General features: G+C 41.6%; 1 protein-coding gene across 3 annotated transcripts; it reads right to left on the bottom strand.

Moving 5' to 3' along the window:
* Nucleotides 1–223: 223 nt before the first annotated feature.
* SSX2IP (SSX family member 2 interacting protein) lies at nucleotides 224–20,588 on the bottom strand. Of its 3 annotated transcripts, none has more exons than XM_075182006.1 (14): nucleotides 20,445–20,588; nucleotides 14,608–14,713; nucleotides 12,621–12,760; nucleotides 11,621–11,830; nucleotides 11,422–11,532; nucleotides 10,089–10,224; nucleotides 8,730–8,805; nucleotides 8,353–8,530; nucleotides 6,868–7,018; nucleotides 6,646–6,782; nucleotides 5,102–5,266; nucleotides 4,874–4,988; nucleotides 4,162–4,303; nucleotides 224–1,762 (listed from the first exon to the last, which is right to left on the bottom strand). In XM_075182006.1, exons 2-14 carry the CDS (start codon nucleotides 14,651–14,653, stop codon nucleotides 1,726–1,728), a joined length of 1,644 nt encoding a protein of 547 aa, XP_075038107.1. In that variant the 5' UTR covers nucleotides 14,654–14,713; nucleotides 20,445–20,588; the 3' UTR covers nucleotides 224–1,725. The 3 variants fall into 3 exon arrangements, with proteins under 3 accessions (XP_075038107.1, XP_075038105.1, XP_075038106.1); XM_075182004.1 differs by having other exon boundaries at nucleotides 5,102–5,269; nucleotides 20,445–20,587; XM_075182005.1 differs by lacking the exon at nucleotides 20,445–20,588 and adding an exon at nucleotides 20,289–20,372 and having other exon boundaries at nucleotides 5,102–5,269.
* Nucleotides 20,589–21,819: the final 1,231 nt, after the last annotated feature.

The following is a 21,819-nucleotide window of genomic DNA, read 5'->3' on the forward strand; positions in this document are numbered from 1 at the left end:
TCATATCTCTTGAGACCTGTAGTCAAACTCCAACCCACAGCCTAATAAACTGAATGCCAGAGTTTAGAAAGAAAGCTTGTCAGGAATTTAAAAAGAAAAGGATTTAAAAGCAATCTGCAACATTTTAAGTTGAACCTGCCTCTGAGCTCTCTGCCGCTCTGCCCTAGGCTCAATCGCTGAATAGTTTGGAAGACCCTTCATAAAACGCAGGCTCCCGCCTCACAGCATAATAAGTGTACCCTAAAACATGTTTAAGGGTGTGTGTCAATAATTGATATTTATATGTTGAACTCTGGGTCCATAGTACAAACAAATCCCCTACGTAAGATTGCACGGAGCAGCATTTTGTACAATAGGTTCTACGAAAAGAGAAGTCTTTCCGATAAGGAAACCTATTTATTCTACTACATTACATGATAAATGTGTAGCAAAATATTAGCAGGAATGTCACAAGCCCAAGTCATTTTCCTGGGTGTAAGCTTCCATTAGATGTGTATCAACGCGTTGTAGGGGCCAACAATATTCTGGAGGAAACCAATATTCACAACGATGCTCCGATCAATTAATGAGGAACCGAGGGGTAAATGTATGAAACCTTCTAACCAATCAGATTCTAGCTATCATTTATGTAGTACATTCTAGGAAACAATAGCTAGACTCTGATTGGTTGCTACTCACAACACCTCCACTTTTCCTGTGTAGAAGACCCCCGAGGGTATTTATAGGCTACATGGCTGTGAAGGTTGTCCTCAGCTTCTAGTTTCCAGCTTTGCTGTCAGACAGAACATAAACGCTGCAGATAGAGTTAATTTATTTGCCAAGTGCTCGAATATGTTTTGGGGTTGGCAGAAAGGATTATAAAAACTGGGTTACCTCAATGTCATTTAAAGTGTATCCATTATCTACACACCGTGCAGGCAGCCATTTTGTGGGCGGAGCCAACATTCCTGGCTACGCAACAATTCACTAGGAAAGTCAGTGCAGCACGCTTCAGTGATGTCATTGGTTCCTAGTCAATTGCAAGGCTGAATGCTGACTAAACCCATAAAAAAAGATGGCTGCCTCCACTGTGAGTTGGCAACAAGTACACTTTAAGGGGTCTGACATTCATCTAGTTCATGGAACATGGAGACTACCCTTCACATGGTGAGATTTCTAATACATGACATTGTTGGTACAAAATCAATGTTTACTTAGACATACAAGACCAGACTTTGGTCACCCCCCAAACCTGTAGGAGACCTAGCAGGACAACAATAGGGTGTAGCCTACCCAGCAGGCTTTTACCCCAATAAAACTTGCACTTCTACATTATGCATTTATATAGCAAGCATTACATGTATTATGCGGATTTAAGGCCATGATATTTCTCTAAACTTTATTCCCTGAGGAAAAAAAATAAAAATCCAAACATTCATTCACAGGCTATGAAATGCCCCAACACGTCATACATACCCGGGCACACATACCCGGGCACACATACCCAGGGCCCACACCGGCACCTAACTCCGCACATATTAAATTATCTAAGACAATTATTCCAAGTTTGAGAGCAAACGACTCATGTTAGCTGGGCAGTGAAATTCTTCGCAATAGAAAAAGACAAGGATAGATCGAGTCGCCACAAGGGACGAGTGTAATAAATTAGACACAGAACAAATTGGAGACAAGGCCACTGGCCGGTGTGTGAGGGCCAAGGATGAACCAACAGGAGCCACAGTTCAATCACAAGTTGCTGCTGGATGAATCCGTTCTCGCAGAGCTAAAGAAAAACAAACACAGAAGACTTGGTTAGAATATTAGATCTCTTCATTGCACTAAAATGGACACGTATCGGCTTCACTCAACAATAAAAGACTAATGGTTTTGGACTCCATTAACGTACAATCCTGGATATGATATAATTGAGTAATAATATTTTACAATACAGAATACACAGATCTACCACTTACATCCGACATGTCGCAAGCATGGAGAGTACAACGTACCATCTTCACGATAAATCACAAAATTTCCACAAGATGCGGGCCCCGCGGTACTTCCTAAAGCCGTAGTTGCCTATCCAGTACGGCTCCACTGCCCCCCACAGTTCTTGGGCTGTCTCCGGATCCCCCGGGCTGGGTGCAGTGCACTGATGGTGAGTGACATATGTCTTTTTTTAAATACATGGTTTAATGTTCCTAATCATGCCCCATGTATACTCAGCAATAGCAATATCTTTGGTAGCATTTGTGCCTTTCTTACTCCCCTATACCCCTCCCTCCCCTTTACCCATTGATATAATGCCTAAAACAGAGGAGACATCTTGTATATTAATATTCTTGTGTTTAATAAGCGGTTTGTATTCTTCCAGCCGTTTCCTCTTTAAATAAAGAGACATATTCGAGTAGGTTTCCGGTCCGCGGTAACGCTCGTTACCGAGGAACATGCGCAGTAATGACAGTAATACGGTACCGCAATAACGCAGATTTGCCTACGCAACCCTATAGGGTGCGCACGAAAATCCACATTTTTGCGGTACTGTGGATTGACTTTGCGGCCCGTTCCCGCGGACCGGAAACCTAACTGAATATGTCCCAAAGAGTTTATAATTATTTTTTTTTAACACAGGTCTACAAAAGTCACTGTCATATTTAATGAAACCACGCCACCTGCTGGACAAATGAAGCATAGTTTTCTCTGCAATAGAACTGGCCGGGAGGCATGGGGGTAAATAGAGATATAAGGGAGGGGGGAGGAACACAGCAATAGCTCCAATATAGTAGAACTGATTTAACAGGATAGAAGGTCTTCTTTTATTACTAACCAGTAGTTAATGATATTTAACGTAGCACTGTCCAAGTTACTAAAGGATGAACATTACATACAAGTAATACAACAGTGTGCACAAGGACATCACATATTAGATGTAGCAGAGCAGTGAGGATTACTGAAGCAATGAGGTTTGATAAAGTAATATGAGGGCCAGGCCAGCATATCTGTCTATATACAATCATTATATTATCCAGAGCCTAGGATCTCAACCTGTGACATGTACCCACCCAAGGGGTTCGTCAGTCCGTTAAATATAGCTCAAAAATAAGATGCTGATCAGAATAAAACTAATTAAAAGGGATGGTTTTGAAACTTGTAAATCCATATGAAGTGTCTTGGTACGAGCGTCATCAGATTAGAGGACACACATTAGGGAGTACTTTGTATAAACAAACACTTTTGGGGATACTAGTGAGACACATATAATTACAGGTTGAGAAACAGTGATCTAGACTCCTGATAGGAGACGCAGGAATCCAAGGGGGTAAATTTATCAAGCTGCGGGTTTGAAAAGTGGAGATGTTGCCTATAGCAACCAACCAGATTCTAGCTGTCATTTTGTAGAATGTACTAAATAAATGATATCCAGAATCTTCTTGGTTGCTATAGGCAACATCTCCACTTTTTCAAACCCACAGCTTGATAAACTTACCCCTCTATCGCCATCTATTCTCAACTCGCTGGTCTTTAATTTATCAAGTATCATGAAAGAAAGGATTTATGAAGAACACAGCAATTATTTTTGTTCCACCAACATATTACTCGGCGCATTCCTGTGAACGCAGCGCTGGGATTGTAGAGGCCAGACAGGGAGGCAGTATAATATACAAGTATGACCAGAGCATCACTAGACAGACTGAGAGTCCATCTGCCTCTTGGACCAGAAAATGCAGATTGTGAGCAACCAGTATTGTGAGAGGGACGGGATGGATTATTTCAATGTGGGGAGGGGGGTAAGGGATTGGGAGCCACAAGCTCACTGGCAAGAGGGAGAATTTACCTTTAAATCTACATATATTAGACATGTACACCCATGAAATCATTGGTACGTCAAGTATACAGTACATTTAAAGGCTTGTGTAACAGAGTACTGCTAGTATAAGATGCCTTGTAGACCATAACATCCAACTACCAGAAATTACGTCATTAGTCAGACTACACTAGACTGCCATCAGCCAATATCTGATTGGTTGCTATGAGCTACAGAACATCAATAAGCCCCTTCGTCTGCTGTTGGAGATCCGTTATCACAAGTCCTTTAGGAATATACGTAGAATCACAGAACTACTAATCGATATTCTAAGCATTAGGTGAAGGTAGAGCCTCCTGCAGACCACACTGACATACCTGTATCTGTGGACAGGGGGTTTGCTGGAAGGTGTAGTAGGCAGTGATTTTCCGATGCTTCTGGTGACCTCCCATGAAGTTGGACTATGGGCTTTATATTGAGGAGACTTAGACTGGCTTTTGTGAGGTTCCTGCTCAGAGCCTGAAAGGCAACAACACATCGAAATAAGAGACGGGATCACGGCTGCTATAAAACCCAAGAGGCTAGAACTGGAGAAGCAAATCTGTCATTTACAACTGGAGTCCAGCTTACAATGCATTTCCCACAGGTCCCCGGCCGTCACTATCAGCAGATGGGATATTGTCTAATATCAGATCTTATTCTGGTCTATGCCCAGTCTATGGGGATCTGCAGCCAGCACAAGGAGCTGTACCTGCCATAATCATATGCATAGCACACTAAATATTTCTATTAAATGACCACCACGAGCTTTATACGACAGCTACTAACAGAGATGTAGTATCAGGAGCTCCTCAGAACTGCAGATATTTGAGATCATTATTATTATTGATTTGTAAGGCGTTACAGAGCTCTGCAGCGACAGACAGATACTCTGATAATCGGGGAAGGTTTTTTCTCCTATGCATGATCACATGACATGGCAATAGCAGTGAAGTAGAGGGTAATGCCATACATCTGGCCCTATGCCATGCTATGGGGTCATATTCTATATAAATAAAACGAAATGTGCACATCACTTTAAAAACTTACTTAAAAGGGCACTTTGAGACTGGCAGTGCTCGTTAATCTTCCGATCGGAAAACAAGGACATATTCAGAAACTGATGCTTTAACCACAGTGCTCGGTCTTCCTCAAACATCTTTCTCTGAGACAAAACATAACAATTACAGGTTAGGAGAGACATTACAGAACAGGTAGATGTGATCCTAGCTAGGTGATTGGGCGCCATCTTGTGGCCATTTAGGATATACGTTCTACCTCGTGGCCGAGACGGATTGCTGCTTCTGTGAAACTTCTTCTCTCTTTCTCAAAGTTTTTCTTCTGCTCAGTGAATAACTTCCATTCTTCCTGGAGGCGCTCCTTGTCTTCTAGGAGGTAGCAGTCCTGCAGCAAGGTGGAGGTGTCACTTGGTACAATAATCTGCTGCTGCACATGAAAATATCATCATTATTGAAACGTAGTTTAAGTGGAAAGGAGAAGAATTCAGACCATAGCACAAAGTAAAAAGGAGGAACAAAAAAACTGGCCCACAACGACTAGCTGTAAGTGGGGTAACCCACAAGGGCTAGTGTAGAATAACGCAATCTGGTGCATGAGGTGGGGGCATACTACAAGTCATAATGTGGGGATAGCAAGCTGTGGGACAAATCCTATGTATTATGGCAAATGTAACAAACCCAATATTTCCCCAGAAAGGGCAGCAACATTAAATTATAAGAAAGTGACATATAAACACAATGTATATTAAATTCCACAGGTATATCTCTTAACAATGACAATAATTGCGGGTCGTACAAATGGTGTACATTGTATTAGTAGTATGAAGCCTCTTCTACAGCCAATAATATTAAGTACTTACAGATACAATTTATTAGTGAATAATTTGCAGGAATTGGCTAAATTTAAATCCATGCAGATTGATTAGTAGATCGTCACCAGACTGTAACCAGCAGTGAGTGATCTGATAAGCGCCAGGGTCACACAGGAACGGCCGTACGACCGACCTCAATACTAGGGTGCATGATCCTACCGCTTACCCAATAATGCTTCATGTCTGTGCCTTATAGACAGCTGGTAAATAGATCAGGTACTAAAGCAGTCTTAGCCATCCCCAATGCCACAGACAGATAGGACAAAAATAAGCCATACAAGAAGGCAGCTGCATCAGATAATGGTTTATGTGGATAGGAAAATGGGAGGATATTAATAAAAAAATGCTAATTTTATTGTTGCTGAAGTGTAAATTAGTAGTTTGTAGATTGCACTATGCTACCATCATACTGCCCACATGATTATGTTGTGTAAGATACAGGAGGACAAGAACCATCTTAGGCAGTATACAGACTTATACTCAGATAGATGTTAATCCTGCAAGCTAGTGCTTATATATTTACTTGCTCTTCTCTAAGCATTTTCTCTTAAATTAATAAAGAAATAAAGGCAATGCCCAGTTTATTACCCTAGATCGATATTTATTTTATATTTACTTTTCACAGACAGTACACAGATTACATGTCACAATGAGATGAAGGTGTAAAACTCTTTGGAAAAAAGAGCCCCCCAGACGTGATTAAATGCTTAAATCTGTTTTCCATAAAGATTCTCGGTATAATAGTCTAGTTGAACAATAATTATTCACATTATAAAACTTGGACAATCACCACTTCTGTAGGCAGTGAACCGCTTGCAATATGCACCACATACCCACAGGTGGCAGCATCGCACCATAAAACAAGGTGGTGTTTTTTCAGCCACGACACAAATGTCAACTATGTATTTGATTGGATTTAATCCAGACACACCTGAAAGAGATGCTGCTGGTTCTTGATGGTTTCTTTGCACTGGTGAATCTCATCTTTCAGTTGTTCCATCTCCTTTTCATGATCTTCCTTGGTAATCAATCCTTTGCGGTCTGGAGAGGACACACGAACTTGAGCGGCTGAAACAAGACATTAATGAAGCGTTTAAATTATAATAATATGTCAAGATCAGTAAGCAAACAGTGGACACTGATAAAAGCGCACCTTGGTTGTCCAGCTTCTCCACGTGGCTCTTCAGTATGCGCCACTGCTGACGGATGCTGTTGACCAGCTGCTCTCTAACCGCCTCGCAGGATAACTCGGGCAGGTTCTCCTTACTGGAGTCTGCCGGATCTTCCTCAGCGTCCGATAGAACCTGACAGCAGATCAAAGAAATCTTCAGATCAGCAATACCCCCAATAAACAAAGAGCGAGTTCCAGAGAAACGGCTGAAACCGGTCACGCTATTACCATGTCGCGCAACTGAATGATGCTGCTAATGTACTTTATAGAAAGGCTTCTTCACCTAGTGTTCAGGAGCCACAACTTGGTCACCAAAACCATCTAATAACGGGTATCTGACTCTTGTACTAACTGCAAAAATGTTTATTACCAACTAATGACCTAGTGACAAGGATGTTATTATTTTAAGGTTAGATTTTATTTTGTGCACGTCCCTAATTCCTATTTATATGCAACAACATTAATAGGAAATACATTTTAAAAGATTATTTAACAATGAACTGTATTGTGAAACAGATTAAGACATAAAAGGGAGTATCTTTCGTTAACACTCCCCCCTTCACATACTAGTACCTTGGCAGGGGGTCTATCCCTTGTGATAAATCTGGTTTCTGGTCATAAAGAGCACTGCTATCCAAACAGTATCTGGCTGTCTATTCAAACAAGTGTATTGGATCTCTCCTCTCTCCAGTACACAGACGTTACCGCAAACGACAACAGTGGTTCCGGCAAGTTATTGCAAAGTGGAAAAACAGGATGAAAACAAAATTAATGTGTCAGAGCCGACAACTGGTAGCGTCTATGTGTAGAACCGAGAATTCACCAGCATCCAGTCCTGCGAGAAGTTATTAACTGTTATGGCCACTTATGTACACAGAGGTCAATATTGCTGAAGGAAGGGTGTTGCGCAAGTGTGCTAAGCTGCGCTCACATTGACTTAATGCCCCATGTGAAACCATCCTTGAGTGCTGATGTACTGTGGCTACAATATTGCTGACTAGATGGTTTGCTACACAGGTGTGCAGGGGTGTCAAAAACCACCTTTAAACCCAACCTTCAGCTGAACGGGATCAATCACTTGTTGATAGGGGCTGCCAAGAAATAGAGTCAGCTGACTGCACTAGACCCCCAAGGTGATCCGTATGAATGCCTCTAGCACAGAATCAGGTGGTACATGCCAAGTTATCACTCATGAGGGTCTGGGTGATGAGAGCTCATGACAGGCAACCAGATAGGTCTGTGTCTGGGCAGTCACCGTATTTTCTAAACCTAAAAATTGTTTACAGAATTTATAAAAGTTCCCTTCAGCGGGAAACACAAAACCTTTACAGAAGACGCGCTACAACGTCACACAGGTGTCACGATCAGTCAGTGCCGTGAGAACGCTGTACAACACAATCAAACCTTGGTGCTCTGTATGTGCCGAAAACACAGGGGGGGAGAGAGGGGGGGGGGGGGGTCACTTACTGGTCCGAGGATATCATCTGCTTTTTCCTTAGTTTTCGGTTTCTGCGGACTAAGGATCGAGATCATCTCCTTCTTCATCTGTTGCAGCACCTTCTTCAGCTCCGCGTTCTCCACCATTAGCTGTTTCTGCCGCTGTTCATAATCACAGAGTAGAACTTTGTACATCTCCTCCTCACTCCTGTAAGGGCCGAGTACACACACTTGGTATTCTGCACAAGGTAACCCATCAGATTACAAGGGACATTTTTCTAGTACATGTTACAATGTACATCCGATCGGTTGCTATGAGTTACAGTACCTTTCTGCACACACCAGTTCCCAATAATGTCCCCAGTGACCTCTGCCCCTACTTCGCTATCCACAAATATTTGACTCACTTGGCATCGGTTTTACTAGTTCTCCACGCCATCCTCTTCCCGTCAGCTCGGCCTACGTAGTTTAGCACTTCGATGGCTGTCAAATAAAAACAACTATATTGAGAATAGTTGACACAAAAGGGAGATATTGCGAGTATTAATCTTTATAGAATTTCAAAATAATTACAGAAGTTCCAGTTGTCCAAATTATTTAATGCAGTGTTCCTCTAGCTGTCCATGGTACAGTAATCACACACTGGTTACAAATACAGAGATGGTCTTTATTTTCCAGACCAGGAATACACTGCAGATATCACATAGGGTCAAAGAGGGCTGTTCTGAATATTGGATTATATGCCCAGTGTCCTCCAATGGATGTATGAGAAAAGGTCCCCCCCCCCCCCCCACCACCACACACTTTTATGGGGTAAGTTCCCCCTATGGCCTCCACTGTAATGCAAGAGGACACAGGTCTGCAGCACTTGACATTTAGGCATGGCAGAATACCCGTGCAGGACAGTCAGAGATTGTATTATTTATTATGGTGTTCTCCTCTAGAAAATTTTGCCAGCTGGGTGGCATCAAGAAGTAGCCAGGTGGGGGGGCCGTGTAATACTTTGCAATCATTTTGAAAAACGTTGGAAGTTATTGCCCACACCTGCCAGGACTGGTCAGACTGGGGGTCAGTAGTCTAACACACACTGCTGGCTGTAGTGCTCACATAGTGCCTGTTCTAGTAGGAGAAATAATGGTTTATTCCATTATAATAGGACTCTGTTGGACTCCAAGAGCCGGGTGGGAAGTATAAACAGCCGGGTGGAGCATCCGGGAAAAAGGTGCTGAGGAGAACACTATTATATTGTTAAGATTTTTAAAAATGTTACCACTTAAAGCTGAACTTGGGGGGATACTGCAGGGTCACCTCCAGCCCAGCATAAACATTGGAGCTCCCCCATTCCTCATACAAAGCCAGTGTTATACCCAGGGAGGCGGAGCGTGAGCTGGAGGACCAATCACAAGCCGCAATCAAGAGTAGCGCAGCTTTAAGGATCAATTGGGTGAATGTGGCAGCAGATTACAGAGGGGCTGTAATAATGTCACACCGCCTGTTACAAGTGTCTAGGACACTTAATCCTTGCTATCTACTGTCAAATACCACCGTCATCTGCTGAGCAGACTGGATAAAATGGTGGTTATCTAAAGGTACTTTGGGTGTATCTGCAAAACAGACCCATATATAACCAGTATTACACTCTAATTGCTAGATACACCCCCAGGAACAGCTCTAATAACGGCCCAGATACAAAGAGTCACATATCCGTTCTTACACAATGATGACATAAAGACAACACTTCCTTGTACCACACGTCTGACACTTACAGATCTTCTTGTCTCTCTTGTCCATCACCAACTGGTACAACCTCTCTTTCAGCTTGTTATACTCCCTCTCCTTCCTCTTCATGTTATGGTTGTGCTGAGTGGAACGACTGGCAATTATATTCTGCAGTTTCTGCACCTACAAATATATCCAAACAGACAGATCTCATAGGTCACCATTAAACATGTGTAAGTCGCCTTAAGCAGGTTCATCATCATCATAGGATATTTATAAGGTCTCCACAGAATCCGCAGCGCTGCCCAATCAACAAAATATAAAACAGAACAATATCATCAACATCATTACCATTTATTTATATAGCACCAGCAGATTCCAATATACAGATAAGGGGCAAGAAAAACAATAGAACCAGTAAAAACCAATACAAGAGACAATAGAGAACAAAGGAAACTTTATAGAGGAGGTAGAGAGGGCCAACGTAATGACAGCTAACACTCATGAGGGGTAGGGAAGTAAATTGAGACGGTGGGGGGGAGGGGGGGGGGCGAAAAGAAGAGGTAGGTGGAGCAACAGTAGGGAGTTTGTTTAGGACGGGGTAACAAAAAGGAGAGAACAGAGGTGTAGGTGAAGGAATGTAGGGTGTAGGTGAAATATGAAAAGGAGAGTTTGAAGAAGCGTTTGAAAGATTTGAGGTTGGGGAGGGAGTACACCACGATCTACAGAGCTACAATCTAAAACGTTAAATGTTACACTGTTTGACATATGCAAACCAGAATAATAGATATTTAAAGAACTAACGACACAAAGCTATGCAACACGATCACTTCTGTTCTTATGAAGCAACAACGAAATTGGTGTAAAAAGGCGACAGAAACAAAATGCATTACTGATCACTAACACAAGTAAATGTGAAGTATTGCTCAGGTTCAAATCACTTTTTAAAATGGTAATATGTTCTGTAGCATCAAAGCTTGGATACTGATTGCAGCCTGGTGCACTGGTTGTCCTGAAATACTCTTCACCTCCAGGGTGGAAAATTGGGTCAGTATTAGAACACCGTCAGCACCATATGAGAGGACTTCACCATTTTCCATCCAGGCTAAAGAATGATTCATTGGCAGCAATACAGACACATTCACTGGCGGAACCAGAGGGGATGGGGGCGATTGGGGCAATCTGCACCCCTAGCAGCAACCTTCGTCCCATTAAATTGCGGTGGAGAGGACCGATCATCAGGGGGGAAAGGGGCAGGGCCATTCAGAACCAACCAGTCAGATTGAAAAAGGGGCATGGCTATGCAAAATCACCCCCCCCCCCCCCCCTAAAAACCCCCATCTAGGTCTGGACATGACTACCACACAGCAGCCGGCTCACCTCTTCCTTCTCATTCTTCAGCAGCTGAAGGAGGTTGTTGTGTTTGCACTGCTGCTGTCGCTCTCTCTCCTGGAGAGCAGCGTTCTCTCGTTTAGTGGCGTCCAGTTGATCCTGGCAGAGTTATAGAAAATAAAACCACATCAAGAATAAGGAGTCATCTGTCTGTCACAACGTGTCTTGCGTGCTAGTGTCTGCTCACCTTCAGCTTACTATGACAGTTCTGCAAATACTCCAGGTCGCTGTTCGTTTTCAGGAGCTGCGTTTCTGCCTCTTCTCGTCTCCGCAGGTCCCGGCTGTGACGCTGGAGCAGTTCCTGGATACAGTTGACAACTGACACCACGTGCAGTCTTTTTCCGCCACCATTCCTAGAGGCGGTGTGTAAGGAGGGGAAGCCCAGTGTTGTAAGTTCCTGCTCAGAGAGACAAAGGGAATATCAATGTAAGCACAAGCTCACAATCTCTTGGAGTAATGGTAAACCTGCTCACTTTATCCAGTAGAAGCCAAAACTAATGTGCAGAGCTGTATCTGGGGTTTGGGTTCTATTTATGTACTTATACATTAATGTTTAGTTTTACTTTATCAGCTAGAAAAAAAATAATTAACAACCTACAAAATGTTCTTTATTGCACCCCACCCCCAACCTTACTATAATAGGAGAAAGACATTATTTCATATTGAGAATTTTATTGGCAGCTCCAACTGTCAATCACTGCTTCCTACGCTAGGGGGTAAATGTATCAAGCTGAGATTTTTCAGACGGGTTTGAAAAACCAATCAGATTCTAGCTTTCATTTAGTTAGTACATTCCACAAAATGATAGCTAGAATCTGATTGGTTGCTATAGGCAACATATCCACTTTTCAAACCCGCCGGAGAACTCTCAGCTTGATATATTTACCCCTAGGTCTTTGCACTTAAATTTGCCACTCTGGAGGTCCCCTGCTGCCCCCTCCTCACGGTGTATATATACGACATATGGCAATCAGCCATGTCCATGGTCCAGCATTTAATACGTTAATGTTTGCTGGGGTTTCGGGGAGATCCTATTTATACCTGAAGAACAAAGGAACTGAATGTCAGGAAGAGGAAAGCAGTGGGCAGTAGAAGGGGCCACAGGGGCCCAGGGCAGTACAGAGAGGGTCCCACCAAGCTCACTAGGACCCTTGATCGATAACAGGGGTGATCTAACCTGGACTCACCTGCTCGATGTAAGCTATACACTGTTCCACATTGTTTTCGTTGCAAAAGTTTGAATCTTGTGAGGTTTTGGTGATGAGTGAGGGATGGACAAGGGAAGACATCCTGGGCTCAAAACTGCCGTGCGAGATCATTCTGCTGTCTAGGACGAATAAAGAGAGAATGTATAATAACATACATTGGAAACATTAAATCTATGCTGAAGTGCGCAGCACCACATCTCCAGTAATAAGACACAATACATCTCATCCACCACACAGCCTGTATGTGAAAATCAGAATAGGTATTAGGACTTACAACAACTGGTTATAAATAATCAGCCAATGTATATGTCGATAGCGCACAGAAACAAGTTGCTTTAATGCCTTTTAAATCAAAATTCTGGACCATAAACAGCTTTTTATCCTTGCGTCAGTCATAAATGGGGAAGGAGCAGAGGGGCTGTGTACAGAGGCTTAAAGCCAAGATGTAGGTACCTGACTCGCTGCCTCGGACAGATACTATTCCACCAAAGTAAACAAGCCTGGAGGGAAGTTATACTACTCTATGGGGGTATTTAATCATCATCATGTGATCAAAATAAAGCAATGCTCCGTAGCGACTCACATTGCAATGGAAAGTCAGGGAAGGGAATGGTGTATTTTACCTTGTTACTTTAAATGACCGAGACCTTTACTTGAGATTCACTGAGTATATCCTTTATCAACTGGGGTTCTCAGGACTTGGACAAGTGCGGAGACACAACCACCACCTATCTATCATTATGGGAGAAGAACCCACCCGCCATATTTATACTTCTAAGCAGAAGCCAGTTGGTTGGCTCTAAACAAAACAAAGGTCTGTCATGCTCGTGGCATTTCCCAGAGGTCTCTTCTAATTAATAGGAGTAGATTCATTTGAAGTGACCCAAAGTATAATCTCCAGCTCCTTATAAAATGGTCACTTGCCCTCCCAGTAAGACAACAAAACTGCAGATTTCTGGTTGCCAACAAAAAAAAATGCATCTGCATAAAGGTGCTGATGTGTATTACACAGGGGATTTGGGTATAAAGGATAAAAGCGCTATGGAATCTACTAGCGCTATATACATAAAGGTTGATAAGACAAGGGGGGGGGGGGGGGGTTTAAGCAACTGAAGCCATTATTTGCCATGAATCTATATCAAAGGCTGTATGTATACTGCTGAGCTGAATGATATATATGTAATAACAGAGTGGAGTGATGATTCATTCCCAGATGCATGGACAGTGATAACACAGATTAATGCAGTCTCAGCTTATTGATCTACGCCAGATCCAATCAGGACACTGTCCTAAACCTGCGGGAGGAGCTTCAGCCGTCTGTAATGGTTTAGGGAGGCAATTACTTCTCAATAGCTGCAGTGAAAGGTCAGCTTAAGACGAACCATTTATTTTACCTGTGCGGTTCATAACTGAACGTTTTAATTTGGGGTTTATTTGGTCTCTAAATATGCAGTAGCAAAAAGAAGACTGAAGATAGAGCATTAGTTATTTTGTTTTTGTTCTGTATGTTGAAATTGCAAAGAAAAACTATATTAAAGCCACAATGCTACATACCATGGACAATGTGGAATCATACAAGTTGTAGAACACGGCTGTCATGTTTTATCATGACTGCAATGTTTATGTATTTTACATGTCATTAAAGGGCAGCAAGCTGTTTCCTTACTGTAACACCAAGTACTATGATGGAGCAGATACTGGTTCAGATCAAGATCGCACTCAAAGTACTTTAAATACTTTAAAGCAGGCCTGTCCAACCTGCGGCCCTCCAGGTGTTGTGAAACTTCAAGCCCCAGCATGCTTTGCTAGTAGACAACCTGTTGATAGCTGGAAGGGCATTCTGGGACTTGTAGTTTCACAACATCTGGAGGGCCGCAGGTTGGACAGGCCTGCTTTAAACTATGTATATCATTTGTGTTGTGTGGACAAGTGTGTTAAACAAAATGTTGACTACTCATAGAATTACCTGACTCTCTCATGTTGCCTGTAGTCCAGTCACCCATAGCCAGCATACAGTAAATCAGTTACACACGTTCAGTAACAGGGAGAACAATCGTCTATACAGACATTTCCTAGAAAACAAAAACCCACTGGTCATCCGGGCATAATATGACACAGCAGCCATATAAAGAGGCGACTATCATATCATTAATACAGCTGTATCTAGTCGCTGAATTTAAATTTTCACCCATCTTAATATGGTACAATATGCACGTTTGACTCAAATTTTTAAGTGCCGATCTAAAATGTTTTCTGATATTTACAGTCATTCTAAGGTGCATCTAGTGCAGTGTTGGCTAACCTGTGACACTCCAGGTGTTGTGAAACTACAAGTCCCAGCATACCCTTCCAGCAACAAGCTGCTATACATTGGCAAAGCATGCTGGGACTTGTAGTTTTACAACACCTGGAGTGTCACAGGTTAAGCAACACTGATCTAGGGTATAGATATACATATTTCTATCATTGATATTCATGTTAACCAACTCAGTGACTTGTGTTGTTAATAAGTTTAAAATGTAAAATGATCTAATTTAGCAATTGCATTGATCATCTAGTACGGATCCTTATGAATGGACATCTATAGCAGCAAAAAAGTTCAGACACTTGCAGGACATGAAACTGATAAGGGTGACTATTACCAAGATACACACGAGTATGACCGAGAAACCCGTTTGATGTATATATTGCACACAAACATATGACATAATATATAGTTTCCTATGGATATTGCCATACATAAGGTCACTGAATTTAATGCGAATTGAGCTGCTGGTGATGGATCTATCAGACCACATGACTCATGCTCAGCCAATTACCAGTAGGATACCATCATTCTAGTAGTAACACAAATTTTAATAAAAAAACTTCACAGGATTCAAAACAACTTCTCTTCCTGATGCCCCCAGATAACAGTTATTTTGCCCCCAGATAACAGTTATTTTTACCTCATAAATACAGTGATTCACCTAGTACAGGTCACATCACTGTTTCCATGAGAAAATTTGCATCTTTGCTATTAACTACATGTGGACACCTTATATCAGGGATGGACAAAATATGGAATTCAGATTCATATCCAGGCACCAGATGGATGTTTTAAAGAAGACAGCGAGTATATAAATCACTTGACCTCAATAGAAATGGCTCTACAACATACCAGCAGAAATATTTTAGGCACATTGGTTACTTGTGATTTGAGTTAGTGTCGTCAAGCTAGTCTCAGCAGCCGTGTGCATGTGTAAGTCACTCTAATAATGTGGGGAAAAAGGTAATTATGTCTAAAAACACTTACTGTAAAAAAAAAAAAATTGAAAAAACATTAATACTAAAAAAATATATATAAATAAATAATTCTAAAATTAAAGCGGTTTTAAAGATATTTCTCCCCCATAAACAGCATCCTGAGGTGGTATTAATGGACAGGTAGCGCTGTGATACTTGATAAACAGGCTTCCCCAGGCAGAAGCCTTTACCACGTGTGACAACCCCTTTCATGTATTAGGTGATAATGAGCCCTATTGTCAGCAAAAAGCAGCTGTTTTTTTCCAGCGATGGTGTTTTTTGCCCTTTGATAAATAGGCCCCTAATTGTTTTAGGGCAGTGTTTCCCCAACCCTAGTCCTCAGGGACCCCTAACAGTGCATGTTTTCCATATCTCCTTGCTGGAGCACAGGTGTACTCATTACTGACTGACACATTGTAACAGATCCACAGGTGGTAGAATTATCTCACTTGTCACCTGGAAAACCTGCAGTTTAGGGGCCCTGAGGACTGGGTTTGGGAAACACTATTTTAGGAGAATCATTTCTTTTAATGATGTAATCCCTACATCCGCTTAATAAGGGGTTTGTGGCGCCCCAATTTTTATTGATGATTTTAGTTATGCCACAAATTGTTATTGTTTTGTAGATTGGTTTCCATTTGAAATAATTATTATGTCTTTTTGTTTTACTCATTGTGCAGAACCCAATCATCTGTACACATATGGCCGCGTTTGCTCAGCTCCTTATTTTATATAGAAAATACTCTGTACGGACAGGTACTACAGACTTGTGACGTATATCACCGTGACTTTTTATTGTATAGAAGATCTAATAAACACACAACCCTCTGAGATTCAACATTACTTTATCGAAATAAATTTGTGCAGGAACATTCATTCCATAAATAGAAGTCCTCCAATCTACTTAAAGCCTATCCATTTTGTTCAAGTAATCCCTCCAGATGGCTCTGCACAAATTAAACTCAGTTCTAAGCTATTCCTGTATAATTCCCAGTAAGCATGGTCACAGAAAAAAGGTTTTAATTGTATTCCCAAAACATCAGAAGATTGGTATGGATTAGACAGATCTGACATCACCGATTATCTAGGAAATGAAGGTTTCTAATTAGATCCACGGTTCCCAAATTTTGAACAAAAAAAACCTCTCAACAATAAAACAGAAAGCCAAAAACATAGTAGAGGTGTTTCAAGTAAAGGCAATCAATTGTGATTGGTTACAATTGGTTTTCAGAACTATGAATGAGCACAACAGAGTTATATAGATACATTCATTACTATGGAACATGTAAGAATACATTCATCAATCTTTGTAGTCCAACAGAAAAAGTAACCATAAAAAAAAAAAAAGTCTATGTGGACAAAGGAGACGACTGTACGTTTTTAAGTGTAAATAGCTACTTACAGTTTCAGTGACAATGCAGGACTGGAACATAACTGTACAGGATGAGCGACGTAGTTAGAGGCACCTTGACCCCAATGTAAAATTGGAGTCGAGCTCCTCCAAGCCAGATTAAAGCAATGGCACATTGTACATAGACCCCACTCCTTGTAGACCTCCACCCTTGCACAGAGACCCAACCCACGATACAGACATGGTCAGCTTGGAATCATAGGCCAGAAAACATCTGATGTAATAACCATGAGACTCTACTGCAGCCTGTCAAAGGTCAAACACTAAGAAATGGATGTGTAAGCTCTACCATCCCTTGATAAACAGCAATCACTATGATGCTCAGCACTGCCAAGTGAGCTCAACTCTGCAACAGGTTTATATACCAACATATGCTACAAGAACTGAAATAAGCAACTTTATATTTAAGGAAATGCAAATATAGTCTACTTTTTGCACTAAATATATACAAAAATATACCACTTTACTTTAAATACTGTGTGAATGTAAGTCATTTTATTTAACTTCATTGAGCAGATACTGATGAAGATATCATTTCAACACTTTCAAATCTTTGGCAGTTTTATTATGTTTTGGATTTTTTGCAAACATATGTGTAGCCATCAAGAGGTATAAACCAGTGGTTATGGCAGGTGTGTGCAACGACGAGATATATGGGATAATGCACACACTACTGTAAATGATCAGCAACTATGTGAACGCACAATGCTGTGGTCTTTGTGCTTTCATCCATGTCACAAACCTAAGGCGACTACTAAATATATAGAATAACAGTAGAGAGTGCATCATTCTTTATAATATATCTATATCCTGTAAATAATATCTGCATAGACAGTGAGTTATAAAGTCATAGCTTCAGTGTTCATTAGGAAAACTTGTGTATTGTAAGGAATAATCTCTGCGGTTTGGAAAATATAAGTGAATGGCAGTTTATCCACCCAGGTAACCAGTTTGGTCTTTTACTGAAATGCCTGTTTAATTTTTAATATGTTTTATTCTTTAATTATATAAAAAAGTATTTTAAACTTTATTTAAAAACCTGGAAGTACTGAAACCTGATGTGTCCCTGGCGATGCACAAAAGCCTGTTCTAGAGAATTAACCGGATTACTTAAAAAATATTCATATTAATGTTTTAGCTGCAACTGTAACAGGCAACACTTACAAATGTATCAAAATAACATAAGCTACACAAGGGGAAGTTGGACACAAAGCACAGGAGTGTTAAATATTAATACAGATACTCAACAACACAGTAAACACTACAAAAACACTTACTGGATGTAACTAAAGAGACCTCAATGTCACGAGCAATCGGCAATCTATCTCCTCCAGCATTTAGATCTCTGCGCTGGGAGATAAGTAGCTTACAAGGAGCACAACCCACATCAGACCCCTCCTTGTGCTAAAGGTCAGCAAGTAGATCTGTCATTACCAGGACTGTCAACTAGAATCACACAATCCTCAGACCTGTTGTGTTCACCACAAGGCTTACTAGACCAATGACATGAACATAGAGAGTTATGTTTACAGTTTTAATGAACCAAATATGCTTTGGTAAGAAGTTTCAGGCTGCTAAAACATTAAAACAAAGCTACTTATAGGGTTATTGTGTTTTATTTGATGTAAAGTGTGATTTACGTCTATAAACTTTGAAACGCTTCATCCATTCGGTCCTTGCATCAAATTATTATTAAAATTGTCAGCTAACTTTATAACTGAATTGGGGGTATGGATTCTGTTGTGGAAAAGCCAAAAACAGCCCAATGACCCCATCACCTGTCTTGGGACGTGACCTTTACACCAACCCTTAGACAAAGCTGTAGATTTAGACACATTACTGCAAGACATATCAGCTGGATAAACACTGGTGTCACAATGCAGCTGGCACTCTGCCTGACAAGGCATCTTCTCCAGAGGGCACTGGCACTCAGATGAGGGTACCAAGCGGTAGCAAAGTGCAACCATTCATCTCTATTTGTACAACATTTTGAACCCAGGGCAAAAAATAAATACAAATCTTCATTACACAGGATGCAATTATTCGCTTCTGATATCGCAAACTTATAACAGTCTCCATTTTTCAGGGGACGTTACCAGGTTTTGAACATGTTTCTATATTTAATACCCTTGGTTTTTACTTAGTTTGGTACTTTTAAATAATAGTGGTGACACTTGACTCTACCGACCGGTCATTCCAGGGAGTATTCCGTTCTCTTGAGCACAAGTCAGAGCTCAAGTAACGGAAATGTTGATGGGTCACATCATGTTGCCCATTCTCAGCTGCTGTGGAGAACTGCAAGACCCAGCATGTCATTGGCAGGGCATGCTGGGATGGACTGGTAGATACAGTACTTAAGTAGCAACTATATATTTAAACTACCCTTAATTTGTTTGTTGTTTTTTTTAAAACCAACAGCACACTATCAGATCTTGATCAGGGAACCAGATGCAATTCTCAGCAGGTGTATACATGAACATTAACTTGTAGGTCCATAGTAAAAATAGGTTATTTAGTCATAATGAGAAAATGTAAATGTGAAGCACCACAGAGAATGGTTCATTCACATACATACAGAATATAGCTCCTCCAGTAACCCATGTGCATAGGTGACTAAATATACTGCACAGCTGCACTCCAATTAGTAATGGGACATGGTGCAGGGCTGCAATACTTACTATCAAAGCATGAAAACATCACAAGAAATCAAATATATCCAGATATAAATTGCAAACATGAAAACCAAGTATCACAGCTACACCGCAACCTCCAAAGTGACCCATTACACTCTGCTCCTATTTATATTAAAAATGCAAAAACCTGCACTGAACTGATGTTAAAGCCATTTAAGTCAGATCAGCCAGAAGGGATTACTGCAGCTCCAAGTAAGTGACAAGGAAATTAGATATTCTGCACTGAACCTGTCACATTAACAGGCACAGAAATAATACCCCATGAGGTAAAATAAAGTATTATCTGCATGTGGAACTACAAGACCCAGCATGCCCTCCTGTAGGCTGATAATAAGTGTAACACTGCACACCGGCCATGGCCCGGTCCTCTGCTGGGGATTTATACATAGATCTATAGCGCAGCACAGCCGGTACCTCCATTCCTCCCCGGGCGGTGCAGGTGACGGACTCCCGGCTGCTCGGCCGCCGGCGGGTAACAATCTGGACCCAACAACTGCCGGCTCCTTAGGCCTGAGCGGTTACTAAGCAACCAAAGAGCGGGGGGCGGGGCCAAGGACGATCACCAGGCAACCAGGGAGCGGAGGGCGGGGAACTAGCACCTGTTATACCACGCTGGGAATGCTGGGAATAGAACGTACACCTGCTGCTCGCCCCGCCCCCTCACACTGCCACTCTGGGTGTGACAGACCCAGTGCCCTCTTAAGAACATCTTGGGCCCCCGGGCACAGTAGTGCACCGGGGCCCCTATATATATACAAAAAAAAGGCTGAGGCTGTGTGTGAGGAGGAGGACAGGATAGGACCCCATCCCAAGGCTGCGTGTGAGGGGGGACAGGATAGGAATCCATCTCGAGGCTGTATGTTAGGGCAGAGGATAGGACCCCATCCCGAGGTTGGGTATGAGGAGGACAGGCTATTACCCCATCCCAAAGAAGCTGGGTGTGAGGGGGGAGGACAGGATAGGACCCCATGCCGAGGCTGTGTGTGAAACTACTGCATATACCCTAAGCCTTAATACTCCTGGGCTTTATTTTACTTCTGTGTGTGTGTGTTTAAAAAACACTATTAAAAAGGCTACTAAAACATTTCTTACTGGGATTTTTATAATCCTCTACAGCAGGCCTGTCCAACCTGCGGCCCTCCAGGTGTTGTGAAACTACAAGCCCCAGCATGCTTTGCCAGTAGACAACCTGTTGATAGCTGGAAGGGCATGCTGGGACTTGTAGTTTCACAAACACCTGGAGGCCCGCAGGTTGGAAAGGCCTGATCTACAGCTAACTAGGCTTCCCCAATGTAAAATATAAAACAAAGATACATTCAGAAACCTGGAGCAGAACATTAGTGAAAAGAACAGTGGATTTTGTGTACCAGAAGCCTACATGTGTCTTTCTAGGGTTAAAATCTCTAGTAAAGCATATGAAGAAAACATGGATATGATACCTAACTGTCCCTCTTTAAACACAATCTCCCTATCACTTTATACTTCCAAATTGTTTTGGGTTTTTATGAAAGGATAAACTCAATTAGCTCCAAAAGTTACTATTTGCTGTTAAATTTTCTGCTAAATGTATCCTAGCATGCAGATTGTATATTATTACACATTATCATTCTTAATTATATGTAAAGTTTTACTGACTTGTAGTGTTTATATACCCTAATCCTTTATTTGTCTTAACTGTATCTACAAGTCTACAAAACTTAAAGGGGTAAACTTCCCTTCAACCACTTGGACCACATGCTTTATTTCTACATGTTTTGCTTTATCTCATGTGATTACTTAAATTTTCTGA

The sequence above is a fragment of the Mixophyes fleayi genome, chromosome 8 (assembly GCF_038048845.1).
Source record: "Mixophyes fleayi isolate aMixFle1 chromosome 8, aMixFle1.hap1, whole genome shotgun sequence".
In the NCBI taxonomy this organism is placed as follows: domain Eukaryota; kingdom Metazoa; phylum Chordata; class Amphibia; order Anura; family Limnodynastidae; genus Mixophyes; species Mixophyes fleayi.

Coding starts and splice junctions, on each gene's coding strand:
- SSX2IP (XM_075182004.1), bottom strand. CDS start 14,653: ATGCTGGCTATGGGTGACTGGACTACAGGCAACATGAGAGAGTCAG. Junction 11,533..11,620: donor ACTGTCATAGTAAGCTGAAG/GTGAGCAGACAC, acceptor TAACTCTGCCAG/GATCAACTGGACGCCACTAA. Junction 10,225..11,421: donor TGAAGAATGAGAAGGAAGAG/GTGAGCCGGCTG, acceptor ATATATTTGTAG/GTGCAGAAACTGCAGAATAT.